We start from the raw sequence: 24,120 nt of genomic DNA, 5'->3' as shown, positions 1-24,120 counted from the left end.
TTATTTATTTATTTTTGGCTGTGTTGGGTCTTCGTTTCTGTGCGAGGGCTTTCTCCAGCTGTGGCGAGCGGGGGCCACTCTTCATTGCAGTGCGCGGGCCTCTCACTGTCGCGGCCTCTCCCGTTGCGGAGCACAGGCTCCAGACGCGCACGCTCAGTAATTGCGGCTCACGGGCCCAGTTGCTCCGCGGCATGTGGGATCTTCCCAGACCAGGGCTCGAACCCGTGTCCCCTGCATTGGCAGGCAGATTCTTAAACACTGCGCCACCAGGGAAGCCCGGCAGACGGATTCTTAACCACTGCACCAGCAGGGAAGTCCCTTGAAGAAGGTCTTTTTGTATTGAGGTAATTAGGTGTTCTCTTAGCTTCATGGACTTGTATATCCAGTTCCTTCTCTGGTTTGGGAAGCTCTCAGCTATTACTTCTTTAAATAAACTCTCTGCTCCCCTCTCCCTTTCTTCTCCTTCTGGGATACCCATTACCCTAATGTTGTCTTTCCTAAGGAGTTGGATAGTTCTCATAGAATTTTTTTATTTTTTAAAATATCTTATTTCTTTTTTCTTCTACTTGTGTCATTTCTAGAGTTCTATCTTCAAGCTCACTAATTCTCTCTCCCATGTGATCTGCTCTATTTTCAGTGCTTTCTAATGTATTCTTCAACTCATTTATTGAATTCTTTAGTTCTAGAATTTGTTTTTCTTTTTTAGAGTTTTAATCTCTTTTGTAAAGTATTCCTCTGTTCATTAATTTTGTTCCTGAGTTCATTGAACTGCCTATCTGAGTTTTCTTTTAGTTCCTTGACTTTCTTCATGACAGCTATTTTGAATTCTCTATCAGTTAGATCACAGTATTCTGTGGCTTTAAGTTTGGTTTCTGGAGAATTGTCATTTTCCTTTTGTGGTACAGTGTTACTATGGTACTTCACAGTGTTTGGTGAAGTTGTTCCTCTGCCACACATTTAAAGTAGCAAGCACCTTTCTGCTTGATTCTAATGATCCAACAGGTTAGAAATTAGAGGCCTTTCTTTTGTTTTCCAGTAGGTGGCGCTATAGCACAAGTTTTGGGTTTCTCTTACCTCAGCTGCCTCTGGTTATATTTGAGAGTCTGCACTTTGTGCCCTCTACCATCTCCATCTGTGGTGTGGCTCGATGCCTTCATTATCACTTCCTGTACCTGCAGGGTCGCCTTACTTCTGCCAGTGTTGCTAGCATTGCCACCTGGCGCACCAGGATGGTGGGTTCTTCCCTCCTGTCCAGGAGCCCTTGAGTGGCAAGTTCCACTGCTGTTGGGGAGGAAGGGGTGGGGGCAATAGCTAGGATCGCTCAGGTGGCCCTGCCATATCCAGTGTTGTAAGATTCATGGGCTTGCTACTTCGAGTGGGGGGCTGGGGGCTGGGGTCATGTGCAGTGCTTCCCCTGCTACCGTCAGCTTCTCTGGGGCTGGAGGGCTGGGACTGCAGACACCACCTCCACTGTTCCCTTGGTTCTGCCTCTTCTATGTGTTCCAGTCCATCACCTTTAGTTGTATAGATATGTGGAGAATTCTCTGGTTTCTTGGTGTGTCGGACACAAGAACCTTTGTTGTGTTGTGGATGTTTTACTGGTTGTAGATTAAGGGGCGAGACAGAGGTAGCTTTTCACTCCACCACGTTGCTGACTCTCAGAATGGTTCTTTTAAACAAAAATTGGATTATGTGGCTCTCCTCCTTGAAACCCCTTACATTGGACTCAAAATAAAATCCAGATTCTTAAGCTGTTCCCATATGGCCTGGCCCTATCATCTCATTCTCACTCCTCACTGCCACCTTTGTGCATTGTAGGCCTTTTTTGAGTTCCTTGAACTCACCTAGTTCCTTCCTGTGTCGAGTCATTTTCCATGTTTCCTTTGTCAGAAATGCAGGCTCCTTCACCCTCCATTCCTGACACCTTCCCTGCACGTTTGTGCACATATGGGCCACAAGCACATGCTCGCTAAACTTGGCTCATCTTTCAGCTCTCTGCTTAACTGTCACTTCTCATAGAGCCCTCCTCTGATCCTCAAAATAAAAAAAAACCCCAAACCTGCCAATCTCTCTAATGGCTCTTTGATATTTTCCTTCATAGCAAACACTTAGCACAGTTTATAAGCATAGGTTTATTTATGTGTTTGTCTAAGTTCTGTCTCCTTTACTGGACCATGAGCTCCACAGGAGTGCAGGGCTCATCATGTCTGTTTGTTCCTCATTCACATTCAGTGCCTAGTATGGAGTGTGCCCTGGGTAATTACTTACTGCATGAGCAAAAGAAGGAATGTTGAAGCTAATTTTATGGCTTCTCCTTGTCGTGAGCTATTTGTTCAACAAATATTCAGAAAACAACTCTGTGTTGGGGGTGATGAGATTATATTCTTTAATATTTTTATGTTTTGGTATGAAATATTTTCACGAATGGTTTCTCCTGTATGCAGGCAGAGTGCTAAGAGCAGTCAGAGCCCACATTGTTTCTCTGTGTTTGAGTAGGTTGGATCCCAGAGACTGTGGAGGAATGGAAGCTTCTCCTACATCTGGTACAGAACAAGAGCACAAAGCCAGCCCCCCAGAAGTCACCAAATGGGAACTTCAGCGATGGGCCTTCCCCTATCAATGTGGAGAATGTGGCACTCCTGTTAGCTAAGTCCATGGGCCCAGACCGGGCCTGGTCACTGCTACAAGAATGTGGTTTGACCCTTGAGCTGTCAGAGAGGTTTACCAGAACCTGTGATATCCTGAGGATTGCCGAGAAAAGGCAGAGGTAATGTATGTCTGTCCTGCCCTATCCACAGGCACTTGGGGAATGTAGAATTGCACAGATTTTCAGAGGTGGACGGGACTGTAGAGATCACATAGTCCCAACCCCTCATTCATAGATGAGGGGACAGAGACTCCTCTGTTGTTGAAGGTGATTAAGGGAAGAGGCTAAAGTAATGTTTTGTTCACAGTCATGACCAAAACACTGTTTAGGTTAATATGAATACCCAAATCTGATGTGTACTCAATTCTTTAAGAATATTATTGGTACCACATACCTAATTGTCTCAGTCAGGGTGTTTTTTTTGTTTTGTTTTTTTTAAACTGTGGTAAAATACAGATAACATAAAATTTCCTGCCAACCATTTTTAACTACTTGGTTCAGTAGTGTTAAGTATATTCATATCAGTGTGCAGTCAGTTTCCAGAACTTTTTCAACTTACGAAACTGAAACTCTATACCCATTAAACAACAACTCCCCATTTCCCCCTCCACCTAACCCCTGGTAACCACCATTCTACTTTCTGTCTCTGATTTTGACTACTCTAAGTACCTCATATAAGTGGGATCATACAGTGTTTGTCTTTTTGTGACTGGCTTATTTCACTTAGCATAACGTCCTTAAGGTTCATCCATGTTATAGCATTTGTCAGCGTTTCCGTCCTTTCTAAGGCTGAACAATATTTCATTGTATGTATGTAACCACATTTTGTTTATCCACTCACCTGTTGATAGACCCTTGGGTTGCTTCCACCTCTTGGCTATTGTGAGTAATGCTGCTATGAACATGAGTATACAGATATCTCACTGAGACCCTGCTTTCAGTTCTTTTGGGTGTATACCCAGGTGTGGAATTGCTGGATCAGATGGTACTTCTATTTTTAATTTTTTGAGGAACCTTCATACTGTTTTCCATAGAGCCTGCACCATTTTACATTCCCACCAATTATAGCACATCCCCACCAACCCTAGTTATTTTCTGGTTTTTTTGTTTTGATTTTTGTTTTGTTTTGTTTTTTTGGATAGTAGCTATCCTAATGCGCATGAGGTGATATCTCATTGTGGTTTTTATTTGCATTTCCCTAGTGATTATTGATGTTGAACATCTTTTCATATGCTCGTTGGCCATTTAAATGTCATCTTTGGAGAAATACCTGTTCAAGTCTTTTGCCCATTTTTAAATTGCATTATTTGTTTTTTGTCATATGAGTTCTTTACATATTCTCAATATTAACCTCTCAGATATGTGATTTGCAAATATTTTCTCCTATTGTATAGGACAGGATGCCATATTCACAGGATGCCTTTTCACTCTGTTGATTGTGTCTTTTGATGCACAGAGTCAGTCAGCTTTTTTAATCCTTTCTTCTGAAAAGAATGAACAATGACAGCTAAATTTGCCTGTTTCTTTTCTTTGGGATTTCAGAGCCTTGATACAAAGCATGCTTGAAAAATGTGATCGGTTTCTCTGGTCTCAGCAGGCCTAATTGAAGAAGATTCAGCAGGGTGTCATGACATTTTGAGAAAAACTGAATCGTGCTCCGGAACCTTCTGAATGCATTTGTTATTGAAGGAAAGGCCCCACCTGAGATCCCTGCCACCTTATTGGGAGCACTTTTGTCCATGTCTGTAACCTCTGCATTTGTGGCTCTATCTGTACCTCAGTGTTTTTCAACTGAAGTTGAATTTTGAAAGGAATCAGTCCTTGTTTGCTGAAATGAAGTGCTCTGGAAGGAATCAGAACGTGAATATCCCCAGCTATGCAGTCCTTATTCTGAACAACAGTGTTATTTGTTCCTTGCTGGTGGACTGGGGGAATTCTTCTCCTGTCGTGACTGCCATGTAGGGAGCAGAAGTTTCTCATCCTGGTCACATGAAGACATACAATGTAATTGACAGAAATTGAATTCCTTTTTTATCTTCTCTGGGACACTTGAGAAATTACCAAAGTAAGATCTGGTATAATGGAATTAACACATAAAATGAGTGAAACACTGAAGATTCAAATCAGATGTTTAAATGAAATGGCCCCATATTTAAATTGAGCTAATTTAAAATGTATTTTTTTCCCAGTGCTTGACATTTTTTAATCTGAACCTATATACAACTAATTCATTACTGGAAATGTTTTACTCCAGTCTTTCCTAAACAGCAGTCTAAAGGAATCATGCACTTTTAAAATTTGTTTTTTAAAAGCCATAATAAAGGAAGGCTGAGTACTGATAAAGATTGCAGCAAGTGCTTGTATTATTTAAGCCAAGTACTAGATTGCCATTTTCAGGCTCCTGTATACTTACACAGCATATTATATTAATAATAAATGTAAAATCTAATTTAAAAATTTATTTGAGTAGAATGTAGACATGAGGTTTATAGTGAGCAATTTGCAGGAAGGTGTGGTGCATACTCAGTGTGGAATAAGCAAAGTGTTGGGTACACTGAATGATTCACTTCTTTCTTTCATTTATAACACAGCCAGAGAACTATAGACACAAATTGCTGTCATACTTCCATGTGACATTTGGATATGACGTAACCAGATTAGTTGAAGAGATGATCAGAGAAGGGAGGCTTCACAAAGCTTCTTAGCATTTTGGCAAGTGTGGAAACCCTAACAATTTTGGTCACCAGTGTGTGGCAGAGTGTGTGTGGGGTGTCTCCCCATGCCGAGCAATTCTTCAACACCAGCTGGGTGTCCTACAATTCAACTCAATTGAAAGTATCTCCCTGGAGATAGCATCCAATTTCACAGGTTAGGGGCTCAGAACCACAAAACTGCCCCCACTTCAGATGCCAGTCAGAAGTCCAGGTTGTTAACTGTACAGGCATACCTCTTTGCTTTATTGTGCTTCACAGATACTGTGTTTTTCTTTTTCTTTCTTTCTTTCTTTTTTTTTTTTTTAACAAATTGAAAGTTTGTGGCAACCCTGTGTTCAGTAAGTCTATCAGTACAATTTTTCCAACAGCATTTCCTTACTTTGTGTCTCTGTCACATTTTCATGATTCTTGCAATACTTCAATCTTTTTCACTCTCGTTATTTGTCAGGGTGATCTGTGATCTGTGATCTTTGATGTTACTATTGTAATTGTTTTGTGGCACCACTGCACCCATGTATGATGGTGAACTTAATCGAGAAATGTGTGTTGTGACTGCTCCAACTGGCCGTTCCCCATCTCTCTCCCTCTCCTCAGGCTTCCCTATTCCCTGATACACAGCAATATTGGAATTAAGCCAATTAGTAACCCTATAATGGCCTCTTAAGTATTCAAGTGAAAGGAAGAGTTGCACATCTCTCACTTTAAAGCAAAAGCTAGAAATGATTAAGCTAAGTGAGAAAGGCATGTTGAAAGCTGAGATAGGCTGAAAGCTAGGCCTCTTGCATCAAATAGCCAAATTGTGAATGTAAAGGAAAAGTACATGAAAGAAATTGAAAGTGCTACTCCAGTGAATACAAGAATGAGAAAAAAGTGAAAGAGCCTTATTGCTGATACGGAGAAAGTTTTAGTAGTCTGGATAGAAGATGAAACCAGTCACAACATTCTCGTAAGCCAGAGCCTAATCCAGAGCAAGGCCCTAACTCTTCAATTCTGTGAAGGCTGAGAGAGGTGAGGAAGCTACAGAAGAAAAGTTTGAAGCTAGCAGAGGTTGGTTCATGAGGTTTAAGGAAAGAAGCAGTCGTCATAAAAGTGAAGCAGCAAGTGCTGATGTAGAAGCTGCAGCAAGTTATCCAGAAGATCTAGCTAAGATCATTAATGAAGGTGGCTACACTAAACAACAGATTTTCAGTGTAGAAAAAATGGCCTTATATTGGAAAAGGATGCCATCTAGTACTTTGCATAGCTAGAGAGGAGAAGTCAATGCCTGGCTTCAGAGCTTCAAAGGACAGGCTTCCTCGCCTGTTAGAGGCTAATGCAAGTAGTGACTTTCAGTTGAAGCCAATGCTTATCTACCATGGTGAAAATCCTAGGGCCCTTAAGAATTATGCTAAGTTTACTCTGCCTGTGCTCTATAAACGGAACAACAAAGCCTGGATGACAGCACAAGTGTTTACAACATGGTTTAATGAATATTTTAAGCTCACTGCTGAGACCTACCACTCAGAAGAAAAGATTCCTTTCAAAATATTACTGCTCACTGACAATGCACCTGGTTGCCCAAGAGCTCTGATGGAATTGTACATCAAGTTTAATGTTTACATGCCTGCTAATACAACATTCATTCTGCAGCCCATGGATCAAGGAGTAATTTCAACTTTCAAGTCTTATTTTTTAAGAAATACATTTTGTAAGACTATAGCTACCATAGATAATGATTCCTCCGATGATTTGTGCAAAGTAAATTGGAAACCTTCTGGAAAGGATTCACCATTCTAGATGCCATTAAGAACATTCGTGATTCATGGGAAGAGGTCAACATATTAACATTAATAGAAGTTTGGAAGAAGTTGACTCATCCTCATGGATGACTTTGAGGGGTTCAAGACTTCGGTGGAGGAAGTAATTGCACATGTGGTGGAAATAGCAAGAGAACTAGAATTAGAAGTGGAGCCTGAAGATATGACTGAATTGCTGCAATCTCATGGTAAAACTTTTAATGGATGAGGAGTTGCTTCTTATGGGTGAGCAAAGAAAGTGGAATCTACTCCTGGTGAAGATTGCTGTGAAGATTGTTGAAATGACAACAAATGATTTAAAATATTACATAAACTTAGTTAATAAAGCAGTGGCAGGGTTGAGAGAAAAATGACTCTAATTTTGAAAGAAGTTCTACTGTGGGTAAAATGCTATCAAACAGTATTGCATGCTACAGAGAAATCATTTGTGAAAGGAAGAGAAGGAAGAGTCAGTGATCTGCCAAACTTCATTGTTGTCTTATTTTAAGAAATTGCCACAGCTGCCCCAACTTTAGCAAACACCATGCTGATCAGTGAGCTACCATCAACATGGAGGCAGGACCCTCCACCAGCAACAAGATTACAACTTGCTGAAGGCTCAGAAGATAGTTAGCATTTTTTTTAGCAATAAAGCAGTTTTAAATTAAGGTATATACATTGTTTTTTAAGACAATGCTATTGCACGCTTCATAGACTATAGTATAGTGTAAACATAACTTTTATATGCACTGGGAAACCAAAAAATTCATGTGACTCACTTTATTGCTGTCTGGGGACCGAACCCACAATATCTCCAAGGTATGCCTGTACTTCTGACCAACTGGCTATAAATCAGAGGTTCCCGTGACCTGCTCCTTGAGTTCAATTAATTTGCTAGAGTGGGTCACAGAACTCAGAGAAACATTTTACTTACTTAGATTATCAGTTTATTATAAAAGGCTCAGGAACAGCTGGCTGGAAGGGTAAGGTATGGGGAAGGGGCAAGGAGCTTCCATGCCCTCTCCCAGTGCCACTCTAGACCAATCTCCACATGTTCACCGACTGGAAGCTCTAGATAAAGCAGCGGCAGCATTGAGAACAGAGATGGGCTGGAGGTTGAGTTCGGTTGCCAGTGGCCAGTGTCAAGAGTGGGACTGAAAGTTCCAACTCTCTAATCACATGGTTGGCTCCACTGGCAGCCAGCCCCCATCCTTAGGTGTGGTCCAAAACTCACCTCATTAACATAATGAAAGACACTTTTCTCCCTCTCATCACCTTGGAAATTCCAAGGGTTTTAGGAACTCTGTGCCAGGAAAGAAGATGAAGACCAAATATAAATTTCTTATCACAATATCACACCTTCCCACTAGTTAAGCTGGATTGTGGCTGTATTGGATTAAGTTGACTGTAAGTCTATAAGGTAAAGGGTGAGAGCCCTCCTGTCACTTTCAGCTTTTGTCATTACACAATGACTGTCCAAAAGAGGGTGTGGAGGAAATCTCAGGAGGAGGAGACACTCTGAACTGGCACAATTGGGCAATCATTTCCCGACAGATCTTTCTAGGGCACGTTACAGCAATCCTCATTTACCTAAAGGGTAACAGAATTTTCTAGCATTAAAACAAAACAAACCCCCCCCCCCAGAAACTCCGCATCATCTGAATTTATTTTCTAAGGAAAACAAACAAAAATCCCATTCAGTTAAACATTTAAATTTGAACAGTCTTCTTGGATATTAGGCAGTGTTTTCAAATACAACTTGTAATCTTTCACTTGCCTAAAAATGATAGATTGATTCATGGTTGCCTCACTTTTATTTTTGCATCCAGACTTGACTGGTGTTTAACAGGGCTTCAGGGTATCATAGTGGCTTAGGGCTTGGGTTTGTCAACTGAAAAAAAAAAAAAAGCACAATGTGAGAATTGTGAGTTAAGTTTTATTTAGGGCAAAATGAGGACTACTGCCCGGGAGACAGCATTTCAGATAGCTCTGAGAAACTGCTCCAAAGAGGTTGGGGGAAGGTCAATGTTGTAAATGATTATAGTGAAGGGGGGTGGTGCGTGCAGTCAAGCATGCACTTGGGCAGAGGCTTGCTGCTAGTCAGGAGGAGCAGATGTCACAGTTAATGATTTTAGTACTTTTCTAGATGTGAGTAGATGCAAGAATTGGAGCTCATAAAATCTCCTGAAAATATCTAACTATATGAAAACCTGTTTTGCCAATTTTTCCCAGATCACAGAGTGCCTCATTCCTGATCTCCACCCTGACCTCCTTTCAGGGGGTGTTGAAGATCAGCAGCTGCAGTGGCTCATGATTTAATCCTTGTAGAGGTAGATGGCAATGCCAAATTTTAGTTGGCAGGTTCTGAGGCAGACTATCTGGCTTTGAATGTCTGCTCTTTATCTAGATGACCTTAGGTAAGTTCCTTTGTTTCTCCAAATTTCAGCTTCCTCATCTGTCAAATATGGATAATAGTAGCAGTCCCCTTGGGGGTAGTTTGAGGATTAAATGAGATAATGAATGTGAACCAGAGCTACCTCATAGTGACAATTAAATGAGACTAAAATGCAGAGCATAGTGCCTGTGGCATAGTGTCTGGGTAATAAATATTAGTTGTCGTTTGAAAGATTTGGAAAATCGTTTCACCCAATAGTGATCAGAGCCATGTAAATTGGTTTTCATGAATGAAAGAGAGTGGGAAGACCAAATTTGAAATAATTTCCTTGCATGTATTTAATTTGTCACTGCCCTGGCCAAGGCTCAAAACCTTGTTGTCATCCTTGCCCCCTTCCTCAACCCTCACTTCCAGTTACTAGGTAAATTCCCTCAATTCTACATTGGTGGTGTTTTTCCGTTAGTCATTTATTTTTCCATTCTCTATTGCCACCATCCCACATTCTCATTACTTCTTGCCGAGACAGTTACATCAGTCTTCAGGGAACTTTCTTCACTTCTGTTAAAAAAACAAAGTTCAACAGTAAATTTGAAGGTCTAGTTGGCTTTATTCAACAACTCATGAATCAAACAGCATCCCATCTAGCAACTAGAAGAGTGCTCTGAGCGGGTGTACGAAACGGAGAGCTTTTATAGGAAGAAGGGTGGGACAAGGGAGTTATTAACAAAAGAAAAAAGATTATTTCTAGGTCAGGATATCTTCTTTTTGGGGGAAAGGGATCATCAAAACTTTTATCATGCATGTTACCTCTTCTGGGGTCGGGGGCGTGGATGGAGAGGGCCCACATGCAGATTACCTCTTTGGTGCTGACAATTCCACTGGTTAAGATTACATTTCTGGGGAGGGTTGAAACTGCAACTAAGTCAAGTATTAACTCTAGGCTTGGTATCATGGGAGCACAAGTGACACCATTTTGGGCCTGTGGTTTTCTTGTTAACACTTCTAAACACTGCCTTCCCCACCACCACCACCACTGAGTCTCAGCACATCACAGTGGAACCAGCATTAAGTATCACCCAGTCGGGTGATTCACGAACTTGCCATGCATCAGAATCATCACAGGAGCTCGTTAAAAATACAGACGCTGGGATCCTGCCCCAGACCTGGAACTTGTAGATCTAAGGACTAAGTTTACCTCCTTCAGCTTGTCTCCTACCCCCATGTTATTCCTAAATTTAGATGTAGAGTTATCCTAGTTTGTAGATAAACCTAGGCCCCTGAGAAAGAGTGATTCCCTGGGCCTCATGGGAAGTTAACTGGAGATATATTGTCAGAATCCTTGTCCTCTGAGGCATAGCCTTAAGCCACTTCCCAATCAGAAACTTTCGGTGGCTCTCCTTTGCTTTCAAAATGAAGCCCAAATCCTTGAGCTTGACGTTTAAACTGATGAAACAAAATTATTTTAAGGCAGGACAAGAAAAAAAATCTAACGTAAAATTTTCCCTGCTTTTTGAACCACTATCCCCTCCCCTTCAGTGTACATTGTGCATCTGTATTACACATTAACTAGGTTCCCTTAAAAGACACAGGAATGCCTACTTGCCAAAAAGAAAAAAAAAAAGCCATTTCCTCCTGGCACCAGCAAGGTAACTCTTTAGGAGTTAACATTTCCTTTTAATCCTGTAGGGAATCACAATGACCCACTACTTGCCTGTTGGACTACATAGTCAAGATGTCACTTTGATGTATAACCCTTTGCCTCAAAAACTTATATAACTGCTCTGACCTCTAATGGGTGGAATGGCTTGCAGGATCTTAGTTCCCTGACCAGGGATCGAACCCGAGTCCTCGGCTGTGAAAGGGCAGAGTCCTAACCACTGGACCACCAGGGAATTCCCCTCAGAGCTTTCTGAAAGACTGTCTCCTGAGTTATAATCTTCATATTGGCTGGAATAAAATTCTCTATTTCTTTCTTGGATTGACTACTGATTAAAATTTTTTTGTCGACAAGGCCGTGACTTGTTCCCGGACTCTTGTTTTCAGTTTCAGAGCCCACGTTTGTCTCTCCTCCTGGGCTCTGTTCTTGGACACGCTCTGCACTTGCCCTCCGGTTGTGCCCCTGCTCAGTCAACCCTGAGCTGCCCTTTGCCCCAGGGTCCACCTGCTGAAATTCCACCAGGGTTCTGTTTCTTCAGGTTCCACATGTCAAGTTGGTTTTTTTAATTGTAAACTAAAGATATCATAAAATTTACCATCTTAACCATTTTCTGGCACAAGGGGCTGAAATCATCCCTTGCACCAGGAACAGTAACTTTAGAGTAAGGTCAGAGCAAAACCCAGCTTTTCCCTCCCCTTCATTTAGAAGAAATCTGGATACCATGACACTTCTTGAGCAACAGTACAGAATTACAACACAACGCTGCTGTGCAGAGGTGACCAGCCTGGAGTTCCCAGTCAACCCTGGTCTAGTGGATCAAATACAAACCACCAGAGAGGCTTGGAAAATTCCTGCTTGGCATTTCTTCCCAGAGGGTTCAGAAAAATACTAACTGGCACCGCCGTGTCCTAAATACAGAAAATGTTTTCCCAGATTGTGCTTTTCCCATCTTCCCCAGGTAATAATACATTATTCCAGATGGACGACTCTGAATCAATCTGAATATTCAAGTTGATATAGTCTTCTAGCAATCTAAGCATGATTTTATCTGATACTAATAGGCAAAGCCTGGGTTTAGTGACTTTGTATCAGAGTTTTTAATCCCCTGGCTGTCTGTGTAGCTTTTCCTAGGAAACTGCCCATCTTTGTGGCATGAGGCTTGTGCAGCTGTGCAGAGCCCCATGCTTAGCACGGCCCAGTGCTTGGTTAATGCCCTGCTTTCACCATCTTAGAATTTTTAATAATTTCTGAACAAGGTCCACACATTTTTATTTGGCACTGGTACCACACTTTATGTAACTGGTCCTGGCTGCTATAGTAGATCTGAGGTAGAACTTGAGATTTTGCATTTCTGGCAGGATCCCAGGTGACAGTCTCACAGCTTGTTCTGTTCTCAGTTTATTTAGGCTTAAATAAACTTTCTGTGCCTGGGAACTTGACTCCAACTGGATCAAACACAAGCTCAGGCTCTCTGGTTCCTCTCTTCCAGTGATTCTGGGTGCTGATTAGAATGGCCTTTATTATTATTATTTTAATTGAGATATAATTAACACATTACATTAGTTTCAGTTATACAACATAATGTTTTGATACTTGTACATATTGTGAAATGATCACCCCAATAAGTCTAATTAACATCAATTACCATACACAGTGACGAAATTTTTTTCTTGTGATGAGAACTTTTACATACTTACATGTGGAATCTAAAATATAAAACAAACTTGAATATAACAACAACAACAAAAAAACCCAACAGACTCATGATATAGAGAACAAATTAGTGGTTACTAGTAGAGAGAGGGAAGGGTATGATAGGGGTAGGGGATTGAGAAGTATAAACTACTATGTATAAAATAAACTACAAGGATGCACAGGGAATAATAGCTAATATTTTATAATAACTATAAATGCAGTATAGCCTTTAAAAATTGTGAATCACTCTGTTGTACGCCTGAAACTTACATAATATACATCAACTATACCTCAATTTAAAAATTTTTTTAAAAGATACATGCACCCCATGTTAATTGCAGCATTATTTACAACAGCCAAGATATGGAAGCAACCTAAGTACTTAAATGTCCATCAATGGATAAATAGATAAAGAAAATGTGGTATATGTGTATAATGGAAATATGTTTTACAAGAAATGTAATGCATTTCTCTTACCTTGAAAAAATTCCCTTCTTACTAGTAAGTTAAAAAATAAATTCTCTCAATCGTTCACATGTTCAATAAGTGTTTGTTGAAGTCCTATTATGTGCCAGATACTTTTCTTGGTGCTAGATAAATGAGACAGAAATTGTTACAATCTAGGGTGGAAGACAGACCAAGAAAACAATCAAAACCAAAAAACCACCCAAATAACAGAAAAAGTAAACCGAGAAATGAATAAAATCATCCCACATATTGATAATTGCTAAGAAAGAAAGAATAGTCATGGTAGGTCACTCAGAGTAGTCAGAGAAGGCCTTTCCGAAGAGGGATTTCAGGTGAGAGGCACAGGAAAGAAGGAAGCAGCCATGTGAAGGGGAGGTGGGAAGAGTGTTCCAGGCAAAGGCAATATCATGTGTAGACACCCTGGTAAATTAGAGCTTGACTTGTTGGTAGGACTGAGGGAAGACCAGTGTGGCTGGAACGCAGTGAGCTGGGAGGGTGTGGCATGAGATGATGCTGGAAGGTGACCAGGGACCAGATCTGCTAAAGGGTCTGAAGCAGAAGGGACACATGATCAGATTATGGTTTGCAAAGATCAGTCTGAATGCTAGACAGACAGGCCTATTTTGCCCAGGACAGTTCCAGTTTATTCCTGTCATCCAGGTATAATTATCAATAATGCCCCTTTCACAATGGAAGGTGACTTGGCTTAGATGATAAACTATACAGTCACACTTAAGCAGAGGCGGAAGCCATGAAGATGGGGAGACTACTGAGACAGCAGTTGCAGGAACCCAGGTGAGAACAGGTGTGGCCAGGAGCGTGGAGGTGCACGTGAGACCAAGCTGATGGGCTAGAGATGAATTTTGGAAGTAGAATCACAGGGCTTGCTAGTGGATTGGATGTGGAGGTAAAGGCAAGGGAAGCATCAAGCACATTTCCCAATATCTGGGGTGAGCCACAGAGGGAAGAGTCGTGTCCTTTGCTGAATTGGAGGGGCCTGGGGGTGAAGAGTCCTGGAGGGGGATGAGCGTTCCCTTTGGACGTGCAGAGTGTGAGATCTCTGGAAGCCATCCAATCAGCGGTTTCAGGAGGCCAATCAGATAAACAAGCACGGAGCTTGGGAACCAGGTTCTGAGGGGGAGATATAAGTTTCAGAGCCGTCAGCATGTAGATACTATTTGCTGCGCTTGTTGGGGAGAATACAGAGAAATAAAAAGTGCGAGCCCAGAACCAAGTCTGAGGGACACTTAGAGTTTGGGGAGATGAAAAGACCCAGCTAAGGAGGTAAAGGAAAACTGAAGGGAAGCAAAAGGAGAGGGTGGTACTGTGAAGCCAAGAGAGAACCTTCCAGGAAGGAGGGAGAGGACAACTGGGCTGAGCATGGCTCAGAGGCCTCCTGATACAAGGAGAGAAACATGTCAATTGTTTTGGCAACATGGAGGTCAGTGGTGACCAGAGCTGTTTTGCTGAGTGGTGGGGACAGAGGTCAGGCTGGTGTGGGTTCAAGTGTGAGTCAGAAGCGAGGAATCAGAAAGTGCAGATGGGCAGGTTTTCAACAAGTCTGACTATAAAGAGGAAGAGGAAAACGTGCAAGAGTGAAGAGTGATGCGGATTGAAGTCAGGGTTTTCAATGTGGTGCTTTATTGGGAAAGCCGTTACTGACTGTCTGGACTCTGCAAGGTTTTGCCCATGTGAGGAACAAGCACATTTTCCTCCCTGGCGTGAGTGTCACTGGGTGTCCTGTGCAAGAGGAGAGCACCACAGGAGCTGGGCGGAAGGAAAGCACAAACCAGGAAGTGTTTGTGTCCTGCAACGTCCCTCCTGCGCCCTGAAAGGACAGAGATTAACACCGTGCCCAGCTGGCACAGAAGAAATGATCACAGGGTCCAGTTCCAGGATCACAAGCGGGGCAAAGAAGGGTGGATGTGGAGCTCAGAGTTAATAAACTGATAACCGGCACACACTTGTACTCTGAAAGTGGGATTGAGGAGCACTCCTAAGGGGAGATGACTAATGGTGAAATGATCTCTATCGGGGAAAGACAAGTTTAATTTCCTTGTCAAGGAGGAAGAAAAAGTGTGTCTATAAGGTAGTTAGTCACAAGAGAACTTTCTCATCCAGTTCCCATCAGAAGGCACTGTCAGAGGTGTACGTAGAAGAGGTTTAAGGAGGATTAAGGCTGTGTCTCAGAAAAGTGAGTGTGACAGAATAAAGCAGGGGCAGGATAACTGGGATGAGGGAGAGTGCGGTGGCAGATTGGCTGGCAAGAACAGGCTCAAAGCACTGCTGAGTTTAGGGTTCTAGTGGTAAAGTCTCAACAGACCCCAGGTTGTAAGGAGACTCCTGTTACGAGAATGTTCGCTATTAGATTTCTATCCCAGGTGCTGAAGGTATAGATTTTTGCAAAATGAGGGGAAAGAAAGGAAAAGCAGGAGAAAGGATGACTTGAAAGTTTGGATAAAGCAAGTTCTCCAGATTTTTGTAAATAGGAGAAATTTAATAATCAGCCTTTTTATTACTTGAAATAAAAGTTGGATACAGAAGTCTATTCACCATTCTTTTTTTTTTTTTTTTTTTTGCCTACCTTGGGTCTTCGCTGCTGTGCGTGGGCTTTCTCTAGTTGCGTCGAGCGGGGGCTACTCTTCGTTGCGGTGCGTGGGCTTCTCACTGCGGTGGCTTCTCTTGTTGTGGAGCACGGGCTCTAGGCGCGTGAGCTTCAGTAGTTGTGGCGTGTGGGCTCAATAGTTGTGGCTCACGGGCTCTAGAGCGCAGGCTTAGTAGTTGTGGTGCACGGGCTTAGTTGCTCTGCGGCATGTGGGATCTTCCCGGACCAGGGCTCGAACCCGTGTCCCCTGCATTGGCAGGCGGATTCTTAACCACTGCACCACGGAAGCCCCTATTCACCACTCTTTAAAGTGTTAGATCATTTTAGGTCTTGGAATCTGTAATCTGAAAAAACCAAACACCAAAACCAAAGTTTTTATCCAAGGAAGAAGGTTCTTGGTTTATCTAGGAATTTGTGATTTATAGAGTCGCTCATAATTCCTGGGCTCTAACAGGCCCAAACCCCTTTTATTAGACACGGTTTTCCTCAATAAGAAGTAACATGCTGGGACTTGCGTGGCAGTCCAGTGGTTAAGACTTGGAGCTTTCACTGCCGTGGGCCTGGGTTCAATCCCTGGGGGGAGGACTAAGATCCCACAAGCCATGCGGCATGACCGGAAAAAAAAGTAACATGCTGCTGGCTTTCCTCTGTTGGGAAGGGTCCAGGGAGGGAAAATGACTTCTTCTCAAGGACCTGATACATATCCAATGCAATACAAGACCTCCTGATACTTAATCTTGATGTTGTCCCTATGCCTCCGTTTCTTGACATGTTTGTTCCTGGACACTTGCATAAGGCAAGGAATATAGAGCGAAGGGAAGCTGCTTTGGAGGCACTTCTGGATGGCACAGACAGAAATTGGTTCATAGATGGATTTGTAGGTGTTGCTGAGAAATGAACAGAAGATCAAGGTGCAGTTGCTGGAGCAGGATTCCACGATCCAGTCCTCCCGAGGCTGTGTCCCCTGCCCGCACACAGACACCACTGAGGACAAACTAAGGGGACTAGACCCCAGGGCAGAGAAGCTGACAGGACACAACTGCCAGGGAGTGAAGAGGCCTGAATACAGAAGGGCCTAGAAAGAGCACCACTGTGACCAGAGGGGCCTGGAGGGGAGCGGGTCTGATTAGGGGAAGGGGTGGAGCAGGGTGTCTGCCCTGCATGATGCTGAGATTGTGTCCCCGACACCCAAGACACAGGCACAGACTCGGCCTTCACGTGGGTGTCCAGCCATCACCCCTTGGGAACAGACAGGCTGTCCTTATATCAAAGAATAACACACAGTTTTCAACATTCCATCTCTTAAGCATTTATTAGATCTGCTGGCATCTGTGGACAGAGAACTCACTAGCTCAGCGTTCCTGCCCTTGGGGGCTCACAGCCCCGTCGTCTCCTGAGCAGAATGAGAGGCAGCTCAGTACTTGTCGGGCAGGCCGGCAGGTCTGAAGTGATTGGGGTCTTTGCCGCTCCGGCCCCATTCATTGGCAGCCTGGTCGGCCCTCGAGTCCTCCAGTCCGTGGCCACTGTCTCCATGTTTAAAAAAGTCTGTGACTCTCGGAATACTCTCTCTGGCATCGCTGGAATGGAGGAGGGCAGGTAGGGGATTACTCCAGGGCTGACGAGCAACAGCCCACCCTCCCCATCTCTCCTCTTTCCAAGGAATCAAGGACTCTGACAGGAGCTAGGAAAGAGGGGATGAAGCCTGAGGCTGCCCGGGCTCAGCACACCTCAGCCCTGCGGGTCCCCTTATGCTGGGTGAACAGCACCCATGGGGGAGGCTTGGGAATCGTCTGTCCCACCAGCCTCGCTCTGCTCTTCAGCCACTCAGACCCCGCACAGGACACAGAGGGTGAGGGTGGATAAGAGGAGGAGAGGCCACAGCCCTACAGGAAGTTCTCCAGGGCTTGGCCCCTCCTGGCTGTCCGAGGCTCTCACACCCACCCCTGCATCCTCAGGGCCCCTGGTACCTGATCACTTTAGCAGCCCAGACGCCCCCAGGTCCCCTTTCGGCAGCGTCACGGTTGCCCCGGGCGTGGAAGTACTTGTCTGAATTTTTGTAATTGGCTTCTCTCATGTCAGAGTAGGCTCTCCACATGTCTTTAGCCCCTGGGAGGAATGCATATAGAGAAAGGATTATCAGGTGGACAGAAAGCTGTGACACACCTTAGAGAAGAATCAAGGAATGAAAAATCTTCCACTGACTCAGTTTCCTCCTGTGGCCATAGCACCATGAGTGCCATAGGTTGAGAAGAGCATTCTTTGTGCCTAGTTTCCTGCTCCTGGTAACTCGAATGAGAGTCGTTATGGGGGGAGGGGCACAGCTGTGTTGGACCTGGTTGTCTGGCCCCTATGATGCTGTCTCTGGACTGCATCTCACTTAGGGCTCTGTGTGATATGTTTAAAGGAGAGAAGGGAGCCATCATTATAGGGCAGGATTCCTCAGCTTCATACTATTGAAATTTTAAGCCAGGTAATTCGTTGTTGTTCAGGGCTGTCCTGGGTATTGTAACACGTTTAACAGCATCCCTGACTTCTACCCACTAATGGGCAACCTATTCCCCAAGTGTGACAACCAAAAATGTTTCCAAACATTGCCAAATATCTCCAGGACACAAAATTGCCTTGGCCCCGAACCACTGTTACAAAAGGAAGCTGCATAGGATAAGATCCAGGGGACTTGGGTGAGTGAGGAGGTGACATGGAAGACAGATTCTGAGAAAGGGGCAGACATGCAGCACCTCTGCTCTGACGCCTAAGAAATGTATTCCTGCTGCACGAATGTGCTAATTGTGACTTGATTCCCCTGCCTGTTAGACACGTGAATGGCATCTTGAGAACTTTCTAGTGGACGGTATTGATGATGTGGGCTGCTTGAGGAAGCAAGCCCTCGAGCAGTGGGTCTTTTCCTCAGCCTGGTTACACTTTCCAATCATCTGGGGAGTTACTGAAAGTCCCATGAGACCTACCTCACACCCCAGGCCAATTACCTCACACTCTCTGGGGTGGGTCTCAGGCATCAATAGTTTTCATTGCTCCCCAGGTGAATCCAACATGCAGCTGAGATTGACTAGCCCTCAGCTTGAGAAGTGGTACTAGGACAAGTCTACCCAGCAAGAGCTTTGGCCTCATGCACAGCTGGGTTCAAACTTCTGTCCTGCCACCTGCTGACTGGCACTTAGTCCCTGGGCAATGGACTCGGCTGCTCTAAGCCTCGGTTTTCTCCCCTTCAGATGGGGGAAGATGCCTCCCTCACGGAGATATTCTGCAGGTAAGTAGGTGACCAACTGTCCCAGCCTAACCAGAACTGCCCCTGTTTTCCTGGAACTGCCCCAGTGAACGTTGAAAGTGTCCTGGAAAACTCCTCAGACCTGGGCAAAGCAGGAGAGTTGGTCACCCTGAAGTGCATGTAAGGGCCGAGTTCCTACTGGAAGCTTGATATATGTTATTAGGTTCACCCCCGGTCGCACACGGGTTTTTTTGTCAGTTAAAAGGCTAGAAAAGGGTGGGAAACAGACTAAACCAGGGACAGTGTCACTGAGTATAGGAAGCAGGAGCAAGAGCTAAGCTGAAGGTCCCTGAATTATCCAATTAGGAAATGGAAGGTAAGAAGGAAGCGAAGAAGAAGAGTGGAAGGAAGGAAGGAAGGAGGAGAGAAAGGGAGGGAAGAAGGGAGAAATGGATGGAGGGAGAGAAGAAGAGAAGGGAAATAGATGGAGAGCTTTCATCCTACTTCATGCAATTGGTCTGAGGGAAATGCTGTACCATTTCAAGACTTACTTTGTGTCTTCCAGTCAAACTTCCATTTCAGCTGGGAATGATGATTGTTCTTTCTCTAGTAACTGATTGACATAAATCCTGTGGTTTTCAATCTGTCTGAATAAAAGCTCCCCAAACACCTGGCACCTTCCACCACATAGGGCAGCACCACCTAAGACAGTAGCTCCAACCCTTAAGAGTGCTCAGGGTGAATCCCAGAGGCCCTTGGGTGCCATCCCCCCTCCACCAGCCTTACCTTCATAAGCCTCACCAAGGAAGGAAAACCATCGGCTGTGGGCTCCCAGCACCAAGGAGCAGAGAACGAGGCCTGTGAAAAGCTTCATTGTGCTGAAAGGAAAGGAGAGGGTCAGGGAGACACGGACAAGCCTTGCACACCCACTTTGGGATTTGTATGTCAAGGAGAGCCCATCTGTTCTTTTCCACTTGTTCTCATTAGACTCTCAGCGGTCCTCCTAGGGAACATTGCAGTAGGACCTCACTCGGAGCCGCTAGCCCTCAGTGCTGAACCCACCAACCCTGAACCCAAGACTGTCTAAGAGGTCACCAAGGTGTCTATGGTGGAAGAAGAGGGCAGCTGGGGCCTAGTCGTGCCTTGCTAAAGCAGCCTGTAATTAATCAAAAAGCATTTCCCATGCACCACTCTGCCAGCACTCACCTTATACAGGACAAATACAAAACAGAAGAATTAAAGTAAGTGTTTTCAAAGAAATCACTCCTTGGAGAAGTTTCTCACCTGAAACCGGAGGAGCAGACCTGCTGGGGACAGGTGGCTGTATTTATACTGAGCCATCCCTGCTGGGGTCATGGGGTGAGAAGGAAAGCTGGACTGGTGCCTGGGGGAGAGTCCCTGCAGGTCATTTCTCCTACAAAACTGCAAAGGGTAACTTACTGGAGTCCAATGGCTGTCCTCATCCACAGGTCATTTTCCTCATTGTGCAACCCTGAGAAAATAGGTAGGCCTGTTCTGCCTGGTGGCCACTGTCAGGGGTGGAGGTGCTGAGGCCCGGGCCACCCGGGCTGCGGAGAAGAGGGTGTGGAGCTCCAGGATGGAGGCCCCCCGGCTGCTGGAAGGTGTGTGGTTAGAGGATGTTCCTTCAGCCTGGACCTTGCTTTCCTGGTCGTTTCCTCAGGATGGTCCCTTCTGGACCAGACAGCAGATGTGTCAGAAATTAAATCCTTTGAGCTCATGTCCAAATTCTTGAGCTTCAAAACTGACAGTCCAGCTCCACCGAATCACATGTGTGCCCTGAGCACTTTCCACCTCTCTGTGTGCCTATGCTGAGCTTTCAGCTCCAAGGCAATAGAAAGCCCTCTCAACCTCCTAGCCAACAGGAGGTGTATTATCTAAGCTGGCTCTTGAGATGGGGGTAATCCTAGTAGAGGGGAGTTCCTGCTAGTTCCTGCACCCTGGAGATGCATCATAGTGGGAGTGAGAGTGTTTTGGTGCAAGGGGCTACTGTGTAAACTCTAAGAAACCTCTAATAGGACAGAGGGGTGTTAACAGCTGTTATAGAAAATGGCAGCCCAACTGGGGAAGTGCCAGGCTCCTAGTCAGGGGAATGGTGGAGGTGTCTGCTGTATTTTCCTGGTCGGGGTGTGTGTGGGGTGTCACTGTGAGTCAAAAATATCAGCAGGGTCTTCCCAGCAGATGAGGCCTGTGTATATATGAACAGAGCTTTCAACTCTCAAGGGAAAATCCCTTGTGCCTCATCCTAACCTGGAGATTAAAAAGTACAAGAAATGCAAACAATTTCTCAAGTCCAGTTGCCTTATAGGACTATTTTTAAAAACCTCTTCCAAGGACCAATTTAAATTTAAATTAACACAAACCATGTCTGTCTTGTCACCTTTGTACATATAGTGCTTATCATGCTATCTGGTAAATAACAGGCACTCTTTCATTACTTTACTCATTCTACAGTTACTTGCTGAGCTGTCCCTACATGCCAGCACTCACCTGGGTGCTGGATGTCTCTAGCCACATGGTGTTTATGTTGTAGTGATTAATCAATAAGTATATAACACAAATAGTGACATCCCTCATTATCTAAATCTAATCCATTCCTGACGGTGTGTTGCGGAGCAGTGGTTTTTTGGGGGTCAAGGGTAGCAAATTTTTGAATATCAATTATATTACAAGAGAAAAAATAATAATCCCTCCCTAGCCAATTTTTACAAATAATATCAGAAATACTCGAACACCTGTTTAACAATCTATCAATGATATCTACACAATATAAAACAAAATACCAATTGCCTAATTTTTTAATAATTAATGAGCCCATTAGTCGGTGTCTTGTGTGAAATCCACACTACTACTCTAGAAAGTCGAACACAAATTCTGTTTTCTTCCTATACTGCAACAAATACGCACCGTAAACTTTAAAAATTAAAAAATTTTTAAAGATAATGCCAATAATTTTTGTATAACAAAATATACAGGAATATTGGCGACAGGATAACTTAAAAAATACACATCTAAGATTAATCTCTGTCCAACTTCAAGGAGCTGGGTGACGGTCTTTTCTACCTGGCACTGGAAATTCTGTATACAGATGGTTGTAAACAATGGTCTGAAGCTATAGATGATGCAATTATTGAAACACACACACACGCACACACAAACATGTTAAATGGACGTCTGTTTATATTGCCTTTACTTTTTATCACCCTGATAATATGAGACTGTGTTTGCAGTTAAATTTTTGAACAGATATTAATGTTTAGTGTGTCTTGATCACTCTGGCAATGGGCATCACCGTTTTCTGCAGGGTCTAAACCTAAGGGTGGCCTTAGGTAGAGATATTGACACACATCACACATATCACATACCAGAGAGATAGCAGAGTATCTGGGAATAAATGCAGGTAAGTCAGTGGATTTGGTGGTGGGACCTTGTGGAAGTTCATTTCTTTTTTTTTTTTAATAAACTTATTTATTTTATTTATTTTATTTTTGGCTGCATTGGGTCTTCATTGCTGTGCGCTGGCTCTTCTCTGGTTGCAGTGAAAAGGGGTTACTCTTCGTTGCAGTGCGCGAGCTTCTCATTGTGGTGGCTTCTCTTGTTGCAGAGCGCTGGCTCTAGGCGCGCAGGCTTCAGTAGTCGTGGCACATGGGCTCAGTAGTTGTGACACACAGGCTTAGTCACTCCGTGGCATGTGGGATCCTCCCAGACCAGGGCTTGAACCCGTGTCCTCTGCGTTGACAGGTGGACTCCCAACAATTGCGCCACCAGGGAAGCCCTGGAAGTTCATTTCTGATTGCTTCTATTTTTCAGTGAAATATGGAGCAAAGTCATCAACTGAGAGGAGGATGGAGGAGGAATAGGTGTTGGAAGTTTCAGGAGAAAAGTGAAAAATCATCATCTAGGAGAATGGCACAGGGAATGAACTGAGGAAGTGTAGTCAGATTGCAAGGCAGCTCGAGGTTAATGCCCATGAATTGAAAGTGAGACCAGTCACTGTGGTTGTGTGTTTTTCTCAGACCACATTCAGTTGCCAAAGTGTAGACTTGAAGTAAGTGGGGAATTGGATATCACCGCTCATTAAATACTAGTTGAATTATTGGATGAATTAAGACATGCAAAGGTCAAAGGAGAATTCATTTAAAGATGAGGGAGGGTTAAAGTATAGAGGGAGAGAGTTAACAAAGGGAGAGTGACTGAGAGTGAAAGATGGGCATAACAGATACTCCAAGGTCCAAGAGTCCACAGGACCACTAGGGATGTGGTTGCCCAGGTGTAGTAGGAGAGCAGGTCTTTCTCTGATAAGGGAAGGAAAGGAGAGAGGATGAGGAAGATGTATTTTGAGATGGAGGATAGAGAATTGAGGGAAACCAGGAACACCTGTCTTTACCTGTCACAGGACTCATCACTCTCTACCTGTTTGCATTTCTGAGTTTGGCACCACAGTGCACAAAACCCAGGGGTGAGAACCTTGTCTGACTTATTGACAATCTGCTGTATCTCTAACACCTAGCACAGCACCCCAACTATAACAGGTTCTTTTTATTGATTGAATGAATCAATGAGTGAATGAAGGAGGAGACTGTTAGAGGTCGTGTGTAGGTAGAGTTTGGAAGTTAAGAAGAATGAAAAAGCTTTGAAATGATGTGCACTGTGTAGTATCAGTCATTTAGAGATGAATATGGACATTGTTTATACGCAGTGAAAACCCAGCCTACTTGAATGGCTGAACTTACTGTCAAAAAATATATCCAGAAAGCAAACACTTCTCACCACCTCCACAGCTTCCAGCTCATTATTCTGCACCGTCATCTAGATTATTGTGATGAATCCCTAACTGGCTTCCACATTTCCACCCTGGCTCCCAACTAGTCTCTTCTCAATACAGCAACCAGACTGTTAAAACACAAGGCAAATCATGTC

At 43.8% G+C, this 24,120-nt stretch overlaps 2 protein-coding genes across 8 annotated transcripts in view; one reads left to right on the top strand and one right to left on the bottom strand.

Annotated features, from left to right (window-relative positions):
- Nucleotides 1–5,025, top strand: part of HPS5 (HPS5 biogenesis of lysosomal organelles complex 2 subunit 2) — a 45,484-nt gene extending 40,459 nt beyond the window's left edge. For all 7 annotated transcript variants that reach the window (XM_068556491.1, XM_068556496.1, XM_068556494.1 and 4 more), the window contains 2 exons: nt 2,497–2,767; nt 4,190–5,025. In XM_068556491.1, the coding sequence (XP_068412592.1) occupies nt 2,497–2,767; nt 4,190–4,250 (332 nt within the window). In that variant the 3' untranslated portion in view covers nt 4,251–5,025. The remainder of the gene's footprint in view (nt 1–2,496; nt 2,768–4,189) is intronic.
- Nucleotides 5,026–17,240: 12,215 nt separating this feature from the next.
- On the bottom strand, nt 17,241–20,485 carry SAA1 (serum amyloid A1). The gene is made up of 4 exons (XM_068555487.1): nt 20,389–20,485; nt 19,969–20,060; nt 17,924–18,062; nt 17,241–17,533 (listed from the first exon to the last, which is right to left on the bottom strand). Exons 2-4 carry the CDS (start codon nt 20,054–20,056, stop codon nt 17,371–17,373), a joined length of 390 nt encoding a protein of 129 aa, XP_068411588.1. The 5' UTR covers nt 20,057–20,060; nt 20,389–20,485; the 3' UTR covers nt 17,241–17,370.
- Between the last annotated feature and the right edge of the window lie 3,635 nt (nt 20,486–24,120).

The sequence above is a fragment of the Eschrichtius robustus genome, chromosome 11 (assembly GCF_028021215.1).
Source record: "Eschrichtius robustus isolate mEscRob2 chromosome 11, mEscRob2.pri, whole genome shotgun sequence".
NCBI lineage: Eukaryota > Metazoa > Chordata > Mammalia > Artiodactyla > Eschrichtiidae > Eschrichtius > Eschrichtius robustus.
This window is presented reverse-complemented; position numbering and strand designations above follow the sequence as displayed.